This window comes from Macrobrachium nipponense, chromosome 11 (genome assembly GCF_015104395.2).
Source record: "Macrobrachium nipponense isolate FS-2020 chromosome 11, ASM1510439v2, whole genome shotgun sequence".
Taxonomy (NCBI): Eukaryota; Metazoa; Arthropoda; class Malacostraca; order Decapoda; family Palaemonidae; genus Macrobrachium; species Macrobrachium nipponense.
In genome coordinates this window covers 46,724,570-46,746,791 of record NC_061087.1, presented here as the reverse complement: position 1 = coordinate 46,746,791, position 22,222 = coordinate 46,724,570, and the positions used below count along the sequence as shown (strand labels likewise).

Sequence of the window (22,222 nt, the reverse complement as noted above, 5' to 3'; positions counted from 1 at the left end):
GCAATAAATTTAAACAGAACTATAGCTGGTTCACTTTAGGTAGATTCTTGGATGAGCCCTGTGCTTACGAGACATTTGTCTGGCGGCCGCTGATTGGCTGGTACCGGGAGGTAGGCAGCTCCCAGCCAATCAACGGCCGCTAAACAAACGTCTCGCAGGCATAGTGCTCACCCAAAAATGTACCTTAAGTGAACCTACTATAATACAACATAAGGAGTTGGAATATATTTCTAAGAAATATGAAAACGCATAATTATAAGATAGGCAACATTCCCACACCAGATTCCAAGGTCTTACTTTTGACTTCATCCGAGGAAGCCACACACCGAATGTATCATTCGAGGGAGGTAACATCAAATTTCACATTAAAAAAAAAAAAAAAAAAAAAAAAAAAAATCTTCGGAGCAATCGAATTTTTTGTACAGCTTATAATGCTGTATAAACTCTCATCCGCGGTCCACGAATCTTTCAGCCAGGGTTAGGTGGTGACCTGTGTTCTTGGCACCTTTAATGGTGGCAGACGCACGATTATGGCTAACTTTAACCTTAAATAAATTACAAACTGTCAAGGCTAGAGGGCCGCAATTTGGTGTGATTGAAGATTGGTGGGTAGATGATCAACATAACAATTTGCAGCCCTCTAGCCTCCGTAGTTTTTAAGATCTGAGGGGGAACAGAAAAAGTCCGGACGGACAGACAAAGCCATCTCAATAGTTTTCTTTTAAAGAAAAGTAAAAATCTGCACGAACTAAAAAAAAAAAACTTTTCCTTCGTCGATCTGAAAAGGTACAGAATTCTGACGTGTTTTGTGGGCGTCATTCGCTCTTTCCATCGAAGGTGGAATGACTTCACGAATGACCGTCCTCTGCCGCTCTCCTCGTTATCTATCCTTGACATCATTTCGCCACCAATGAGAAAATGACAAGATGTCTACCTCCTATCAAGAATGATTCACGACTCTGTCTGTCTTTCTGAGGATAGAATCGCTTTACCAATTCAGCAATGACGTGAGCCAATTTGATTTTCATCCAGTACCGGGATGTCTCCTTCCACGATCATTTCCTTCTTGCGGAATGAAAGGGAACCGACCTTTTCTCTCCTTCGGCTTTCGACGAAAACTGTCGTGCCTCATGTATTTCTCTGGTGGGCCAAAACCTGAATGTATGGGAAAATATGTGACTCCATAAATTTACATCAAACCTTCACATCATTATCCCTTCAATTGGCCTCTTCGTCAACGTCAACGCTCATCAAGACTACCATACGAAGAGAGAGAGAGAGAGAGAGAGAGAGAGAGAGAGAGAGAGAGAGAGAGAGAGAGAATATGACACCCAACCATTACCACATCTACGTTAAGTGTTAAGTGATAATCTAAAATTACCAATTCAAGATGCTATTTTGAAATGGACCGCTTATAACATTGGCCCTGTTAATGCCAACCTGCATCCAGGACGCGGCCGCGACTTTCAGGCAGCCATCCCGCCAGGGTGAGAGATCAAAGTTCCCAAAAGAGAACTTCTACGGCATTCAAGGATAAGCTTCCACGTGAGTGGGTCTAATGAGATCCACTCCCACATTCTACGCGAGGAAACCCTTTCAATTTAAAACTACCCAGACATAGCCAGCCAATTCTGAATGGGGGAGATTTAACACTCCTTCCTTTCTCAACCCACAAAGACTTTTTAGATTTCTTGTCATCCCTAATGTCGTTTTGATGACAGCGAAGATAATCTTTCAAAAGATTTCAATTAAAAAAATACACTTTCCGATGATGGTGAAATGATTTTCATGACCAATAACTCTAGTATTTTTCATGGCAATGCATACTACAAAGCTTCTAGAAAGACTGAATGGGACGGAAAATCCTTCATCTTTCAACACAAATTTATCAAAATTGTTGCGTTGTAATTGACGCTATAATACTCATGTCTGCTGCAAAATATTTTTCCAATCGGTTTCCTATATCATCAGCATCGTCAATATCATAACATGCATAAAGTGTGGTAGAAATTTTATTTTATTTCGGATGTTAAGAAATGAAGACAAAAATTCAAATGTCTGCATGACAGATATAAGCGATGCAAATGCACAATGTAAATGCCATACACTAAAGTTTCCATGATTTACTCTTATTCCCGTTTTATAATGGAAACAATATACATTTCACATTTATATATCTTCGATACTGACTTGATTATATGACTCAAGTTCATGAAGTATCAAATATCATCATGTAAAACAGATTCCGAGCTGAAGGTCCCGAAATTCATGATTACACACACACACACACACACACACACACACACACACACACACACACACATATATATATATATATATATATATATTATATATATATATATATATATATATATATACATATATATATATATATATATATCATATATATATATATATATATATATATATATATATAGAGCTTGGATTTCCAAAGCTAGCCGACATCACCATCATCATCATCATCATCATCAGCGTATCCCTGCCATGAGCAGAGTTTTGGTGGGAACACGAGAAGAAGAAAAGAGAAAAGACCTTTTGGTTCTGACGATGATCACATGGAGTGAGTCACGATGGTTAAGGACAATTCACGCTCTAAGAGTTCCGCCAGACCATCGCGTCACGACAAACACGCTCCGCAATTCTTTTGGGGATAATCCCATTCCACAGGTTCACGCTACGCTTTTTGCCTTCCAAATAAACGAGCAATTTTTGTCAATTTTCCATACTTCATCAGGAAACTGTACTGAAGACTTCATGATGTTATGTGCGACTCAATGAGTGATTCGTTAAAAATTTTGACATGACTTTTAACAGCTCTAAACATTTATAGGAAAAACCATTATTTCCGCGTTCGATAATCATACTGGTTGTGACACTGGTTCACAGAAGTCTATACCTTTGGCATCTTCTGTAAGCGTTTGCCGATGATGCCCAGATTTTGGCGTCAGATTGCCGCAGAGTCTGACTCAGGGTCTAAGAAGAAGGTCTGCTCAGAATATGTTAATATACCAAAAGAATCTCATTCTAATAATGGGATTTGCCTAATATTTTTGTAAAAATGTGATTACGCAAAATGGAATGGTTTGATTTTTTAAAAATGTACTGGAAGGGCAATAATTTCAGTTTGATGCCATTTTTCTGTTTTTTCAAGTCTCAAATGACTCGTTCACTTCGAAGACTTTGAAGATCACTCGGTCTTTAGGTCTAGTACAAGTGCTATTCCACCCCAAGCAGTTAGTAGTGGAAAACTATTGACTCACATTTACTAGAAAGTTAAGCTACAGTGAACACTTCCCCTCCTTAAACTCCTTCAACTTGGCATGAGGGAAAATATGTCCGACTGCACCACAGCTTCCAAGAGTTGTCTGGATGTCTGGACGTCCAGTGTAAGAGTGAGAGTTCATCTCCACCATTCACACGCCTTTTACAGTTGCTGGAAAATTGATTTATAAATCTTCATTTAGAAACGTACATTATAGACACTTGCTAACTGATAGCCGGTATAATGCTGTACGAAACTCTGTCCAAGAAACTTTATCCACAGCCCAGTGATGGTTTGTCCTTTATTGTTGCCAGACGCACAATTATGTCTAGATTTAAATTTAAATAAAATAAAAACTAGCGAGGCTAGAGGGCGGCATTTGGTATGTTTGATGACTGGAAGGTAGATGATCAACAGACCAATTGACAGCCCTCTTGCTTCAGTAGTTTTCAAGATCTGAGGGCGGCCAGAAAAAGTGCGGACGGACAGACAAATGGCCATCTCAATTGTTTTCTCTAACAACAAATTGTAGGCAATGGCAAGCAAGTAACAGATTTCGAAATAAAAACCAAAACTTGAATTTTTCTGTTCGGAGAAAGCGCTCCCTTCAGAGGTTACAACACACGAACAGTGAGCAATGAAGGCGCCTCTTTCCTCAGTGCTGATGCCTCCGAGCTGAAGCTTGACTAAACCGATCCACACAGACAGATAAACATAGCGGGAGGGGCGGCGACATACTTTTCCACTTTTATTTAAAGCAGTTTCCCTTCCCTATGTTCCTCGTCCAACAGACTCCCCGTCATACCTCAACATGGGAAGGGTGGGCAACCGCCCTAATTCTCCAACAATGTTCCAAGGATACCCCTCACCTATCCCAAAATAGGCGAGGCCTCACCAATACACATGATCTGGGAAGAACAGGCGAGGCGAGGCGTGGCAGACTCTCAATTCGCTGCGTTGAAAATACATCACAGTCCGGTTGGCGAAAAATGTCCTTCGTCTGTGAATTGACTGACACACGGAGGGGCTTAGGCAAATAATATCTGCTCTTAACAATGCGTCGAGGAGGAAGACTAAAAGATAAGTTTAATGCCAAATCCACTGTTGAGCGTTTACAAAGAAAGCCTATATTTCCATACAAAGTACCATACAACTCCTTTCATAACCAGAGATCGTTCCTTAAAGGTGAGAGACGACCTACTGCAATCCATATGAACGAGTCAACTTTTTGGACAATTATTTTTAGTTCGGTAATGGATTCGCTGGCTATTACTGATTACCAGTTTGTCTGAATCCCAATCCTGGATCAGAGATGTGTATAAAAGCACGGGAAAGATCAACTGATTATTACTACAATAGAAACAGCCCAATATTTTCCCACGTTTTTAGGCTCAAAGGCAACCTTCGACAGCGTTGAATACAGACAATAAACTAAACTTGCACTGACCATTTCCATCTAATATATTCCCGAAGTTATGCCAAAATTCAGGGGATGCGCTGCTGTCTCCTTTGCCCAAATAAGGGCCCTCCATTCTTCCTGTAAGTCATCAAGCTGATGCTCAGACACTAACGAAGTTAAGTTCAGGGCAAGTTTGATGATGGACTTCATCTGTCTTTCAGTACTTGTTTGTTTGTTTGTTTGGTGTTTTTACGTTGCAAGGAACCAGTGTTGCTTCCTTTGGTTCATTGTTGTGCAACATACGTAGCAATGACACTGTCCTCTTCTTAACGAAACCTCTCTCTTATCTGACAAGAAAGTTGTGGCAGCAGCTGTCTGACCGAACCCCGCTTTCATTTTTTCCTAGATTGTCTGTTGCTAAACTTTCTGTACATAATTTTCTGTACATAATTTTCAGGACAACAAACGGTAGTCTGGCTAACGCGCATATCATACCAATCTCTGCAGCCGCTTTTCTGATGCAGGAAAAAAAAAAAAAAAAAAAACTTTCGTGAAAAACGCAACGAGCTCATAGCATGGGGATCCGTGATTTCGCAAAACATCGACCACGAACACCGTTGGCCTGCGGATTTGATGATCTACAGCGGAAAGTACACGATAAAGCAGTGTACGAATACGCATGATTTGAACCAGTACCGTACTACATCCACGTCTATTTACCGATATATATTTAAGCTTCGTGCTATAATAGTAGTCGAGATTGAAATAGGGAGTCACTGGGGAAATGAAGCCTTAAGCATCTCGTTTACGCAGACGATCTGATTCTAAATCACCTTCGCTACAAGAATTCATTTACTGATACACGTCCGTCGAAAGATTATATTGTATACTGCAAAGTGCGTCCTTCAATTTAAGCTTCTTAGTCATATCATAACGAGCAACTGAACAGTATTGCCGACAGTGAACAACAAATATGTAAATTATGTGAGCGAGGAAAGTATGCAGAAATCCTCATTACTGCGGCACTAAGAAAAAGATGCGATTATCCCTTTTTAAATTCTGTATACTGGGTCCGCACTGTGATACAACTATGCTAAAAGTATAATTAATGAGGCTTTATGAAGTTAAATAATGATAGATTGTTTCGCTGAAGTCCCTGGAATGTGAGAGCTTTCTCCCTTTTGAGTGCTCATAATCTATGACAATTTTGCACATTTACTTTGGCTCTTCTGGAGTTTCTGTTGCACCGCAATGTTCCCAGACAGGTTTCAATATTTCGAGTGTTCATCTAATTACAGTGACCTGTCTTTCCCTCACTATCAATTTACATCACAATTCTGAATGACATTTTTGTCCATATATTGATTATCACTCTTTTGCAGAGAAGAGACAATGACTACAATCGCTATCACAACATAAAGGAATAAGTCAGTATCAGGCACATAACTATCATCTACCTTACTAGTTTGAGCTCCGCGTGCAACGCGCGTTTTCATTACAAAATCCTTTGGGATGACATAATACCTGCTCCAGTCTCGGATGCATCTTCTATTTGAGAAAGACTTCGCAGACAGTCCTCCCTCTTGCTCTTCATCGTCATGATTCTGTCGCATTCGCTCTTTTTCTTTGCGTCAATCGGACCTTCACTTCCAATCGCTTTTTGTCATGGCTTAATAGTACCTTCAAAGTTTTTAGGATCTTTTCTAGATAGTGCCCCCAGGGCTTTTAACCCGGTAAGTATCCACCTTTGCGGCGTGTTTAGCACAAGCACCTTGGGCATGACCGAAAAACCACAAACAAAAGACTGCAAATATAAAGATAATGACCTCCAAGAAACATTAGTCCTAGATAACGACCCTCGAACTTTGCTGGGGGTCGCCCCAAGAAATATTGGTCCTAGATAACGATAACAAAGTTTACGCTATGTTAAGAATACTGCCATAAGCGTAAGAATACTGCCAAATAATAAGTCCTTTCTTTCAAAGTGTCAACAAGCAGTTGCTAGCCGTTTAACCTAATGAAATACAGATGAATTAAAATCGAGTGTGGTGAAACATTGTTGATTAGTTTGTAATATAACATCCAACAATATCTCAAAATCAGCAAAACTCAATACACTGATTTGATAAGTTCCTCAGTCTCTTGCATTCGCTCTTGTCAGCATAACACTAACATACAGACAGACTTACAAACTCACTCACTCTCTCTCTCTCTCTCTCTCTCTCTCTCTCTCTCTCTCTCTCTCTCTCTCTCTATTAATAGGATAAATAAAAAGAAATTTAATGACTTAGCAAAATAATTAACTGTTAGAAAAACTATGGGAAAGATACTCAACCGATTTGTTTACAATTTGTGACCTACTGTCATTAGCAATGGATTATTGAATATCTTCCATGCAATGCGATCATCAGCAAGACTGTTGACAGTCTCAGATCTGCATACAGACTCTACGGAAAGCACAACACACTTTTCACCGTTCTTAAGTGTAATCATCTTGGTGCTCCCGTCAAAAGGAGCGTGATACAAACGGCCTCTATGAAATTTCGCCACTCAAGATTTTCCAGCAATTGGTCTTAAACCTTGATTTATCTCCAGCCCCTTCTTACCCTCTTCATTCATGTGTGTCTGGGTCTTCCAACTCTTCTGGTACCCACACGAACAGACCTGACACTCACACACAAATAAAAACTGAGCCGAAGTGTCTTCGGGGCAATCGAGTTTCCTGTACAGCGCATAATACTATGTATGTGTAACTCTCAGCCGCGGTCTATGAAACTTTCAGTCAAGGCTCGGTGGTAGCCTGTGTTGTTGGCTCCAATAGCGGAGCCAGACGCAAGATCATGGTTAAATTTAACCTTAAATATATATATATATATATATATATATATATATATATATATATATATATATTATATATATATATATCGAACTACAATGTCCTTTAATATCTAATAATCTAATTCGCTCTACCTCGGAATTAATATATGTTATGAATCACGGAAATGTGATATGACTTATAGACTGGCTACGTGCTGTCAAAAGCACTACAAACACTACCAGAGTCGAGGTGGGTTGATGTTGTCTCCAAACCAACTAATTACCTGCGCGCGAAAGGTATATGAGGGTGAGAGGCGACATGAACTTTCAGCCTCTTGCGGTGGTGTAGTAGGTAAAAGCTTCACTGACGTTCCTGGATTTTAAAGGATCTATGGGTTCGCGCCCTGGTCCAGGCAAGTCTATTATCGAGAAAAAATTCCCCTTCGGTTAAGCATATATGAAATATATTAATTCCGAGGTAGAGCGAATTAGATATTAAAGGACATTGTATCTCGATATATATATATATATATATATATTATATATATATATATCTATATATATATATGTGTGTGTATGTATGTATGTATATATATATATGTATGTATGTATGTATGTATGTATGCATGTATAGAAAACTACTGAGGCTAGAATGTTGCAATTTGGTATGTTTGCTGATTGGAGGGTGGTTGATCAACATTCCAATTTGCAGCCGTCTAGCCTCAGTACTTTTTAAGATGTGAGGGCGGACAGAAAAAGTGCGGACGAACAGACAAATAGCCATCTCAATAGTTTTAATTTACAGAAAACTAAAATCTCTCTAAGGGTTATGCGGGGAGGACAGGTTCTACAAAGAAATCACAGCAAGAGGGAACGATATTGACCAAATGGACCTTAGAAGCCTGTCAATGGAAAGATGCTATAGCGTCCTCGTAAGCTTCAAATATTTGCGGGCTGCTGTCGACGTGGCGTAAGAAGAGCAATAAAGATGATAAAGAATGAAAAGACACGGAAGTTGAAAGAATTACAAGTGAGATGTCGTACAGTAGTGATGATGTAATTGAGTGTTCAGAAGGTCTGTCCAGAACAGGGAAATGTTCAAAATATAACGGTAGGGTAAGATGGCAGATTTAAAAAGAGACGAACACTAAAAGTCCTCCTGTTACTCAGCTTTCAGTTGTTACTTATAATCATCACATTGGTCTTCACCACAATTATGGTCAGGTTCAAATATTATAAAAATTTATATTAGGAAAATGAGAATATAAATGATGCGAAAATAAATCAGTTAGAAAAATACGTTAGGGGAACCAATTATTAAAGTAACTGATGTTAAAAAAACTCATTATACAGAAGTGTCTACATCAACTCCAAAAATTTATGGGAATTTCCCATCCAAAGCAAAGCACCAAATTATGTTCAGGTGGCAACATCTCGCGGTGAGATGAATGACAGTCGTGTAAAAGTGAGGGTGACAGATGCGACAGAAAGAACTGTTGGGGTATTCAATTCAATTACTTAGTGAACCACGGATGTTGTATGGAAAGATTCGAATTCATAAAATGAGGCCAGATGACAGAGGGCTTGACACGGTAAGAACAGTGCGGGTACAGACGAAGGTGTGTTCCTCAAATGTTAATATTGAAAATAGAAATAAGTAAAAAAAAAAATGCGTCAGTCGAGTTTTCTGTACTGCGTAACATGCTTATGAAACTCTCACCACGGCCCCGTTGTGGACTGTGTTGTTGGCACCTGTAGCCAGACGCACGATCGTGGCCAACTTTAACTAAAATAACCTTAAGATAAAAATTACTCTGGTTAGAGGGCTGCAATTTCATACGTTTGATGCTTGGAGGGTGGATGATCAACATACCAATTTGCAGCCCTCTAGACTCAGTAGCTTCTAAGATCTGAGGGAGGAAAGAAAAAGTACGGACGGACAGACAAATAGCATCTCAATAGTTGTATTTTACGGGAAACTAAAAATTGCATGTAATCAACATGAACCCAGAAAATGCTTATCGGAGAATCAAGCCTGATTTGTTCCAAAGTGAATCTGAAAAATGATGTGATGATCTATATGATGAAGAAAAATACTCATGAACGGATTTGGAATGGCTTCTGTTTGATAGTGAATAGAATCTTCAGAAAATAGTGAAGGTAGTTTGAAAGTGTTTACACGGGGCGAAAATCGACTGTAAATGCGAACAATACTGAGGTTCATATAAGGGTAAATGAAATAGGAAGATGGACCGATGAATGTGAATACGGACGGTAGAATTGAAATGGTTAATTCACAGATGATGTATTTAGAGAAAAATATACCCTGTATGTAACCTTACTATAATAAGGTTACATACAGGGGAGTCACAGAAACGGCAAAGCAAGGAAAATAATGGGGTATGGGCGAAAGACGAAAAATCTGATTATCTTTGAAGCAAAGGTAGAAGTATTTGAGAGGAGCTGCTTATCCAATATATGTGGCATTTATAATACATAAAGAGTTAAAGAATGGAAATTGTGGAAATACCATATACTTTGGTGATAAAAGGTAGCATGGGTGAAAGGGTGGATTTTTTTGGTGATTTGGTCACGTGAATTAATGCAATAAGTTATACGGGAGGAGGAGACAAAGAACTAGAAATCACTGGATAGATGATATGAAAGGCCACGATATCCAAGTTGCAAGAGTCAGTATGCAAGATAAAAATGTGTATGTGTGAGTGCGCGCGTGGGCGTAGGGGGTTCGGAGCACTGCTGATGGACCTTTGTCTGGATGGGAAGTGCTCACGTTCTGGGAGTTCTACTCCAAAAAGGGTTTCATCCACGATTTAGTTACAACCATTAGAATGTCAATGGCCATTGCATTACTTCCTTCAGAGACATCCCTCTATATATATAGATATATATATATATATATATATATATATATATATATATAATATATATATATATACACACACATAAATATATATATATATATATATATATATATATATATATATATATATATATATAGGCACATATATATAATGTTGATAAGCGGATGTGATGAGCAAAGACATTCTTTGAAACGATAGTTATCATCATTTTGACTCTCATGGAAACAAGCAGGGTCTTAAAATAACAGATTCAGCATTAGCTCCGGGAGTGTTGACACAGCACTTGGGGTGGCGCCATGTGTCAAGTTGCTGCCTTAGCAAGACAGATCACGTCTGATGTCCGTGCATGAGCGGATGTAAGGATCTGGTTTTGGGTAGATTTTATGGGTGTGATAATGAGCTATGTATGACGCCATGCTTCTATTCCAGTGGAATGAACTTGTGACGAATCAATGACGTCATATTATGGGGAGTGTCTTGTGAGAAAGTTTGTGCTTGTGTACATACGAGCTGTTTCCCCTCCATAATGGGAAGGTAAGATAACTAAGTCGGAGAAGTGCCCAAATGGGAGAAGAGGCCTGGTTGAATGGCCATATAGAGTTGTATTTTGTTAAGTGTTAGTGCTCACAGCTGAACTGGGTAAGCGTACTTTTAAGCCCGAGTGAGGCTTTGTCTGCCTATATTTCAAACCTTTATTTCCGAGATGTCCTTTTCATGTGACTTTTTGAGTTATGTCATTTTGGTTTATGTGGGGTCCCTTTTCTTTCTTTATTTTAACAGACGTTTCTGGCAACTTCAATAGGAACATACCCGATAGTTCCGTAGAAATGGTGTGGGGAGACTATGATTTTGCTAGGTGCTTATTTTATGACTAAACTAATGTTAGTTACTGAAGAGAAAGGAGGTGGATGGGTTTGGTTCGATCCCAAGGGTTATTTGGGTTTTCTGTTTGAATAACAGTGGTGAATTATTGGGATTTTGAATTTTAACTTATTCAGTTAAACATTCGTTTCTTTGAGAATTTGATTTATTTAGTTAATCCTATTATTCTTAAATAAATGTATTTTTGTAATTCACAAGTCTGATTTAGTTACCTTATAATTATGTGAGGTCGGTTGGATTGGTTGAGAGAGAGAGAGAGAGAAACAATCGGTGCCTTACTGCTCTAAAGTCATGGCTACCAACATACTTCCTTCGTGGCATATATCTTTATTTATGGATTTATCACGTTCCTAACTCTCGTGATTCAGTTATACACACACACACACACACACACACACACACACACACACACATATATATATATATATATATATATATATATATATATATATATATAATATATATATATATAAACACCAGAGGCATTAAAATAGATCATACTAAGCAGTCAGTCAAATCTAAGTCATCAAAATAAATAATTAAATGAATATTTGTAAAGCTGATTTCATTCATAGAACGAAAACGTTGCTTTATAGCAGACAAAGGCAATGATTTCCATCAATCTGACAAATATTTATTTAAGAAGAATCTGGGTTTATCATTCCATTAACCCAGTCTATTAAATGCCGGAGAATCACTCTCTATCGAAAGCCATCGTAGATCATTGTAGCACCAAAAGCAGGCGACTGCAGACCACACCCAAAAAAAGCCGTGCATATCCATTTTCTAATACTGAAAATTTTCGAAACAATTCAGCGAGTAGCAGATCAATAACTTCAATAACTTTAACCCAAGAGCCAGGTCACATATGACAATATTTCAGTTCTGGAAGAGCTTAAGCAATCTCATTCCGTATGTACACAGCACGCAAGACCATCTGCTACTCGGCACTGCAGGGTGTGAAGATGTTTCAGGGCAGGATGGCAGTGGCAGAATGCTTGAAAGTCATTCCCGTGATCATGACGTGACTTTCAAATCGATGCCTAATCAACCAGAACATTCATTTCTTCCCCATGCATTTGTGAAAGGGACCAAGACACGCAGCCAAAATAAGTGAAGTGAGTTGGGGGGGGGAAGGTTGAGGGCAGGATCTTAATCATCCATAACATGAAATTTCGACATCCAAATCGAACAGGCAAAAAGGTCAGTGGAATTATTGCAGATCCGACTATATTCATATGTGCCATGTCAAAAAGTCCAAGTCGAAAATTGAAATCTTAGAACTACGGAATAGAAAGAGCAATGTCTCAGCCTCATACCTTTGGCGATATGGTAACGTTTGAGCCTCTCCTGGTCTTCATCTCGATCTCCTGAAACGGATACAAAAAGATAAATGAATTCCAAAATTCGACCAAAAATAAATCAAGTCAATAAATACAAACACATTAATAAGAGAGAAGAAAAACAGGACAAAAAATGCGGAACTCACTTGGAAAGAAAAGATAGAAGTAAAGCAGCAACCTTCAGAAACCCAATTCGCCTGAGTGGGCTCACACCCTACAAGCATGACAAGCATAATACAATAAATATGACACGAGGAAGAGACACAATGTCGCATGAGAAGTGTATGTTGGCATACAAACAATATCTTACCGGACGACCCATTCATTATTAAGAATATACTACAAAATGATCATATCCTAAACTTGTCCGGCATTACGAGATCATTCCAGAGAAGTGAAAGACACTCACGAAAAAGAAAAAAACAATCAACATCTAAATCAGATCGAAAAGCAGAAAACAGGATATGTACTGGATACACATGAAGTGCAACTAGAGATAAGAGGCAATTTCCAACGAAGCCATTGCAGTCAGACGGTCACTTAAATTCACAGTTCTATTAGGCTTCACATGAACACAACTCTACCAAAATTAACTCGTCATTCTTATCGCAAATTATAGAATAAAACAGAATGGAATATAAAATCTACGCCACAGACCAACGCTGGGATTAATGAGGTCATTCAGCGCTGAAACGGGAATTGACAGTAAAAGGTTTGAAAGGTGTAACGGGCGGAAAACCTCGCAGTTGCACTAGGAAACAATTGTCAGAGGGTGGAAGTTAAGATGGAAGAAAGAGAATATGAAAGGAGGTACAGCAAAAGGATGAAAGGGTTTGCAGCTCGGGGCCGAAGGGACGCTGCAAAGAACCTCAAGTAATGCCTACAGTACAGTGACCTGATGAAAAAGACAAGCAGAGCGAAGACAAGAACATGGAAACTGGGAATGTCATAAACAGCATCTACGATACCGTTAAGTTTGCAGCTTTCATGAAAGGATGGACTATCAAAATTAAAAGTCCGCAGACACTCATTTGAGCAGGTGACCTGACCTGGCGCTCTCTCTAGTCTACACCGAGCTACCCTGATAATCATGACCGACAAGTGTCAGCCGAATTTTGGTTGTACACTTTCTTCATCTCTGAGGCATAGATTTTGTTCAAACATGACAAAGGACGGAGACACCACTACTCTAGCGCCTTGTGAATTCCCAGCTGAAAAATCAACACAAGAAGAAAAAGAAACAAACAAGCCAAGAACGACGCTTGGGAGGGGCAGTTAAGAGGAAGGGAAGAGGAGTCAACATTAGTGGTGAGAGTACCATGACTGCGGTCCCCAAACGCAACCCCTGATCAAACCCCAGGTGTATTTCATTACCAAAGGCGAAGTTGCAGAAAATGTCACGTGCTCTAGCATCTTGATCAAGAGAATATCAGCCCCACGTCATTCTTTATAAATGCATCAGAGCAGCTTTGAGCTCTTCCTCACCTAAGATTACCAATGGAGGAAACTCTTCAGTACTATACTGAGATGAAGACCTCGGACATCGAGGGGAGAATGCTATTTGCATTCATACGGTGGGAATGCTGAAAACCCCAAATACCCGATACTCACTCTCTCTCTCTCTCTCTCTCTCTCTCTCTCTCTCTCTCTCTCTCTATATATATATATATAATATATATATATATATATATATATAATATATAATATATATATATATATATATATATATATATATATATATATATATATATATATATATATATATATATATATATATATATATATATATATATATATACACATACACACACACACACACATATATAGAAAGTTTCTATAAATGTTCAATAAACGGTCATAGAATATGTTTACGAGCCTAGAATGATAGTTACATGTTTGCAAATTCTGTCGTTACATAACACCTTTAATGCCAAAAATCGTATTCAAACGTTCAAGGCGAATATTACTCTTCTGTTGATCATGACCCAAGCCTAATGCTGCAATGCTTTGCAGCATCCACCCGCGAGGCCACTCGCTTTATACTTAGACATCTCGTCCAAGGCCGGCTTCCGCCAATGGAACCGGCAGCAGATGACGATGTTGATAACACTACGGCATCTGCCACGTTATCAGGTCTGTAAATGAACTATAAAAGGCAATGAGAGAGAGAGAGAGAGAGAGAGAGGAGCGAGAGAGAGAGAGAGAGGTGGAGCGAGAGAGAGAGAGAGATTCTCTAGCAGGCATTTACTGAACCCTCTTGATAAATAATAATAATAATAATTCAAAAGAAGCTGCAAACGCAAATCGTGCGGGAGACATAAAAGTCTTGCGAAGAAGCCAAATTGGAAGCTAGAAGGCCCGAAAAACACTCAAGATGGTGTTATAAATAGTTATACTTCAAAGTGACTAAGTTGCAAGGTTACTTGAAGCATCATATTCCACTGTTACTCATTAAGATTGGGTAGGATGGTCACTTCATCCTGATATCTATTTATTCATCAATCCCTTGTGAACTTCTTTTCCATCGATATATTCTTGTCTGTAGAGGCTTCTTACTTACTATTCGTCTGGAGTGTTCCGTACGAATGTTGGACATCATAATATAATAATAATCATAATAATAATAATAATAATAATAATAATAATAAAACGAACGAGCGTTGACCTTCAATACAATTTCTCAACACTTCGATTCCAACCAAAGGCGGAAAGATGGCTGGGAAAATTACCCTGAGCAACATAACTGAGAACCACTTGTATGACTGGCGGCACAACTGAGGAAATCCCCTACAGACCACACTACCAGTAAGCCGACATATCCATACAGGTCTACCGCAAAAGTCTCTAGCAACACTGTGCGTGAGAGAGAGAGAGAGAGAGAGAGAGAGTCAGTGCTCGCGAAAATGACAACCATAGCCATTCCACAACTATCTTTTTGGTTACCTGTACTACAGAAATTTTTAAAAAATGCATATAACAAATTACATACTATTCTCCTTTAATGCATATGAATCCTTTTAAAAATTAAGGAATTGGATGATTTCAGTTTTTTTGTACATTCTGTTTGTCATAACTACGATGATTATTAATAGCAAAGAGAATAATCGTAATCGTATTTAGGCATGTGCATACACAAGAAGTTTAAACGACACAAACTTACTTACCATGTCTACCAACAATGGAATCACTGAATACTCAAAAAGAGCCTAACTAGGCTGGGACAAATAACATAGACAACGGAGAAAGGAGAACAAAAATCCTGACGTCAACTTAAATCTCTTGACAAGAGAATTAAAATGGAGACTTGAAAAGAACACGACAAGAGGTCTCGAGCGAACTTGAATGTGCAAGAAAAAGCAACAATAAGAAGTCTGCGGCTGCAATACTCTTCATGAAGCATGCGAAAAGACAGAAGTAGGAGAGGAACAGGGAAGCCATGAATATCTCTCGAAATAAGAACAGAATCTTGGAATGGAGTTGCCTGAAATCTGCTTCAAAACGGAAAAACGAAGCCTGGAGTCAAAAGAACACGTGCAACAAAAGAGCGAAGGTACAATAAACAAGGAAGTAAACTATAGCACGTCACCGAGCACGGCTTTTTGTGACTGAATGGCAGCCTCTCTTCAACCTGACATCACTATGATGAAAAATGTTAACAATACCAAGATGACATTTCAAGATCTATCTCGCGGGGAACATTGCCAAGTACGGTATTGGCGCAAATCTACGTCATCACGGTAAATCATGCAGACTATTTTTACCGTAGGAAACTAACCTTCAACGAGTTATGAAACAGTTACACGAGAGAAGACAACTGGATTTACCAGAAAAGGTCACACTTGCTCAAGGGATGTTACACCGAGATAACCCTGTGACGACCGTCATCATGAAGGGATGCAACCTTCACATCTAGAATTCGAGACTAACATAACATCTCATCATTTGCCAAAAATGCAACAGTTCCAACAAGACTATGAAACGGGGCTTAAGGCGACTAAAGAGAATCGTTTCCATAAGGTTCATCATGAGAATCCAACGTAAATATCCTGTGACCAGGAAAACTAAACACCTCTGTCAATTGCTAGAAGCAGGAATCCTTCTGAATGAGGTCCGTTTCATTTGTCCGGATCTTCATGAAATCTTACAGGTTAAGAAAGACAGCGTACAATTAGTCACACTTTTTTTTCTTTTTTTTTTTTTCAAAAACAGGAAAACTAAGACGGGATTTAAACTTACGCAGACCGTAATATACAGGCCTCAACCCATATACATCCGTTCCGGACCCTTCTCGAAAGAAGTTCATTCTGTTTCAGTCCATTCATTCGTATACATATTTCATCCACATCAGTAAGTAACTTAACCGGTATCTTGTGGATAAAACCAGAAAAATAAATTGCGAATCGGGTGAACACGCCTTCTTTCCATAATACGCCGAAGGGGGTAATGGGGCAATTAATTCTTAACATTTTATCATTTGGTATTTCTAGCAACTTCCTTGAAGGACAAATTGTGCTGACAATTAGTCTCCCTCTCTTGTGACGACAAAACTCCAAGTCTTAAGACAACATCATGAATGCTAGAATAGTGAAGGTTCTCAAGTCACAATAAGAAAAATGAAACCTCTGTAAGAGATTCAATTCAGTCCTTAGCAGTAAAAAGAATAACATGAAAATATTCCTTCGTTAGATTCACTTCAATACCAGTTACAAGCCAGCATTCAAAACTACTTTTCCATCTGGCGGAGCCTCTTGGCATGAGGCTGGCAAGAGATGCTTCCTGGGAGATGATAAGAAGAAGCTATACTTGATTCAACTGAGTTGAAGTTGGACCGGCGAGGTTTTCTTTGCCTGATCCGCTTGGAAATTCAATAAGTGACCATTTCTCTAATATAAGGTTATCCATTTGTCACGTTTTATGCAAAGTTATGTACTTAAAAATTATTGGCAATATGTATATCAAAGGGCAAAGTAAATCTCTTCTCTTCTTCCTCTCCTCCTCTCTTCTCCTCTCTCCTCCTCTTTCTCCTTCTCTCTCTCTATCTTTCTTTCCTCTCTCTCTCTCTGATAATAATTCGTTCCCATATTCCTAAAGCGATGATCCATGCATAAAAACCAATAAGAGAGTTGGGAAACCTACAATATTCCCTTGCAAACCTCCATTACGTCAAGCGCTGTGGTTCTATAGTTCCCCTAGCAACAACTTGCATTCCTTCTACAGAATGTATCTTTTCCCTTAAAAATGAAGTGTTTTATTTTCTAGAATTTTTACTCTGCAACTCAATAGCTTTCTGGACCCTCAAATCTTACAGCTGTAATGACCTCATACATCATCTTACTTAGCAGGATGCACTCAGGTATCCTATGCATATCCTCAGCTTTGGTCAGACGCCCCTGCCAAAAGATTACTGTGTCCTCACTTCAACTACTGAACGCTTTTCCTCAAAACAACTAGTGCATTTCGATTTCTTCTGTCCTTCCAATACATTGAATCAGAAAGGGGAAAAATTATATATCGGTTAGACTGCACAAGACACCACCATTTCAAGTAGCCATGGCATCCTGACACCCCAATCCACAAAAATGTGGCGATTGCCGCTGAATGACCTCAACTACATGGAAGCTCCTACATGGCAGCTCCTCAACACAATCGAAAGCAACCGTCTTTGTGTGTATGTATATATATATATCTATATATATATATATATATATATATATATATATATATATATATATATATATATATACTCATCACACAGTCTCCCATTCTTTGCCCCCTAGTTCCATGAGAGAGGCGTGAGCGCCTTTCAACGCAGAAACACATATTTAAACACGAATAACCTCTTTTCCGCAACTACATAACAAAATTTTTGGGCATTCATAATAATGATCGCTCTACAGCTACAAAACTGACGTAGCATTTTGAGTACAGACGTAATAGCACAATGAAGAATACACTGCAATACCTTACAGTTCTTTATTTTGAAAAGGTGCTCTTTTTAAAAATATAAAAAATGGTGGACAGAAGGGAATGCGAACCAACCATGAAAGACCTTTCCATACCTCATTTTTCCAAAAGCTCAGGGAGCTTCACTTCCTGTTGACAAGCATATCTCGGTGATATGGCTGCGCTCGCCATGAAATGGAGCGCACTGATCATCACGCTTCAGAGAATACATCTGAAGCAAGAAGAATGTCCGGCTAGCGCTAAGAAAACTAGCGTTAATCACCACCTCAATATTGAGGGTTTAACTTCCGAGGAAACTTTTCTTACGAACTAATCTTCAACAAACATCTGCTGCCATTCATCTTTGCCGACCATGACATCTCACACAACTGGATCAGTGATATGCAACACAGGTTGCTGGATCCTTATCAAGTCAGCTGATATCTTAGAATATTAGCAGTAAACCAGACGCCCATAGATAATTCATGGTTTCACATTCTAACACCAAGAGACTGCTCATATCATGCAAATTCATGAAAATTTTTGACAAGTCAAGTAATTGAAAAGATTTTGTTGAGATGGCTTATAACCAGTCTTCGCAACTGAAATGGCACTCCCGAAAAGCGAATATTCTTATTTAGGACAACAAATGTAATCTGCATCTCGGCAATACTAATACAGTCATTCTTGACTTCTTCAGTTGCCCTTCCCCACCTCTACATGAATCAAGAAAACGCTCAAGTCACAAGGACACCATTCCGTTGTACTAACAATTCATGGACAACTAAGCTCTGGAAATAACTGAAAACTTCCGAGCTGACTCACGATGAGTGGGGGAGGGGGGGGGGGGTGTTTTAAGCTGCCTAGGAGTTCGGAGGAGGTGACAGATCTACAGTGGATGGATGCTTGAATGTAGTATGGTATTTCGTGGACCACAGTCTTCAAAACACCAATATCCTCGATAACAGGTCATCTTTCAGTTATTCTTTTAAACCAAAACCCATTACAATCGATGCTGCTTTTTGCGTTTCCTAACGGTCGTGTGTGGATAGCCAAACGACAATGGATGAAACCAGGAACGTTCGACGCAAGAAGCACATATATACATTTATATTTAAGCACCGACGTAGAAAATGACATATCTAACGAGACTTCCTAGATCACCCTAAATAGGATATAACCATTGGGATATAAAAAAGGTGAGCGAGTCATTTTTCCGTAAATTAATGTGAATGCGCAAGCAATCACTGCTTAGATTTCCGAGCAATGTTGCATTCAATCATTCATATCAGCTCCTGCGGACCTCGCCTTATCCGGTCCCGCATTCCTTGGGGCTAATTTTAGGAAAGATGTTGGTCAAGACATTATGGGTGCTGCCGCCATGCAATGGCACTGAATTCTCTGTCTCTGTCTCTGTCTCTGTCTCTCTCTCCCTCTCACACACACACACAGACATACATACATACACATTATATATATATATATATATATATATATATATATATATATATATATATATGTGTGTGTGTGTGTGTGTGTGTGTGTGTGTGTGTGTGTGTGTGTGTGTGTGTGGTAAAAATATTCTGTTACAACAAAATTCCATCTAATGAAAGGAGCCCATGAAAACGCCAAAATATAGAAAGTAAGTACTATTTCAGAGACTGCTGTCTCTCTCATCAGGAAGGTAATGAATCATTACCTATCTGAAGAGAGAGACAGCAGTCTCTGAAATATAGTACTTTCTGTATTTTGGCGTTTTTATGGGCTCCTTTTATTATATATATATATATACATATATAAAAATATTAATGTAATTTATGTGGCAGCTTATGTTCTATATGACGAGATATTCTGTGATTGCAAGCGCTCCCTTGAAATCCCAAATGGAGGAAGAACAATAAAGAAGAAAGAAGATGGTACCACGAGAAAGGAAGCATGACTAATTCCAGTTTCAATTATGATCTTCAATGATGATAATAATTGGTGACGATGATTGAGAGGACTGATTTTTTTTTATGTCAAAAGTGTCCGTTTTTTTCCATTCCTCGATATTACTGACTTTCATCTGCAGGAAGAAGAAAAAAGCTAAAACCATTTTGCTACGCAAAATTGAGAGAGAGAGAGAGAGAAGAGAGAGAGAGAGAGAGAGAGAGAGAGAGAGAGAGAGAGCTTATCAATGATGAAAGAAATTCCGGTGGTTTTTTTGCGGGGGGGCCAACTGGCCTTTCGACGTTTCCGTTACATTTGATCGATGTCCAGATGGCATTTCCCAAACTCGTCGCCCATTCATTTGCAGTCTTTTGATATCCGAAAGATATGGCCAGTGGAAGCATGCGGGTGGGCGGCAAGTCACCGAGGGACATTCAATATAGACATCCTCTGGAACGCCAGTCATAAACTTTGACCGCTCGAAGCATCCAAATCCCGATCAGCAATAAGAGCATAAACACCTGACCACTCGATTCGTTCTCACCGAGAGACCACCAGCGGTACGAGCTCTTTCGGTGTAAAGGTCACCATCACTGCACCATTGCATCAACAGGCTATGAATGATGAATGAAAGCCCTACGCAAAACTTTGATCAGTCGTACAGCTCTTTTTCTTTCTTGCTCCCAACACTCCTGTTGAAAACACAACAGTTACATATAATAAAAAAAATAAATAAATAAATAAAAAAAAAAGTCTTCCTTAGGGATGACCTTCATCGTGATCTACTTTCTCTCTTCAGTCAAGTCTACAACCTCGGCAGAGGAATTCAGCCGGTATCGTTACATCAGTCTATAACATATGTATGTTACACTTTGTTCAAACATACCCAGTTTACAACTATTTTTATTAGTATTATTATGATTATTTCATTTCTACCCTTGTCCGTTTTAAGGAATGATGTAAAAAACTCGACAGGTTTTGTTCGCGTTTATATTATATCCACAGATGTTTTGATGGACTTTAGTTCGTTGTATTTCAGTCTCCGTCATTTCCATCAAACGTGTTTATCTCTACGCATTTATCTATTCGAAAGCTCGCTTGATGGCCTTATGATTTGACTTGATTTCTATAGAATTTGTGCCGTCAAACCAAGATGAAGGGCTCATTCAGCCGTTCAGTGGAGAGCTTGAGTTGGAGCGGTTCGACAGCTTCATAGAGATCAAGAAAGTAGAGCAAATAAAGCAGGAGATCCTAAATGCGGAACTTGGATCGATCCCCACAGCTGCGTTTACAGTCATAATGAGAGGGACTGAACAGCAAGGCCGAAGAAGGGAAGTTGCCAAGGGAGGTAAAGTAAAGGTTTGAAAAGAGGTGCACTTAAGGACCATAGGGACGCTGCAGACACCCTTTAGTACTGCATACAGTGCACCACGTGAGGTGCACTGATGGCATTATCCCCCTACTATGGGTTAGCGGCTTTGTGACTCGTGCCACGTGAAGGTGTCAAATGTTGAAAGACAATACTCATAAAACTATTGTGGCTTTTGTATCTTGTCGCAATTTAAAGCTTTTATTTCACGTCAACACCTGTCCGTCACATTCTCCATTGCTCAAATTCTCCGGCCCATCTCGCTTCCTGTATTTACCTCTGGTAGGGAAACCTGGCTCTACTGTGTGTGTGTGTAAATATATATATATATATATATATATATATATATATATATATATATATATATATATATAT

General features: G+C 39.0%; 1 protein-coding gene across 16 annotated transcripts in view; it reads right to left on the bottom strand.

Moving 5' to 3' along the window:
• LOC135205702 (uncharacterized) overlaps window positions 1-22,222 on the bottom strand; it is a 1,031,110-nt gene that overhangs the window by 451,630 nt on the left and 557,258 nt on the right. For all 16 annotated transcript variants that reach the window (XM_064236823.1, XM_064236798.1, XM_064236782.1 and 13 more), the window contains one exon: window positions 12,583-12,633. In XM_064236823.1, coding sequence (XP_064092893.1) covers window positions 12,583-12,633 — 51 coding nt within the window. The remainder of the gene's footprint in view (window positions 1-12,582; window positions 12,634-22,222) is intronic.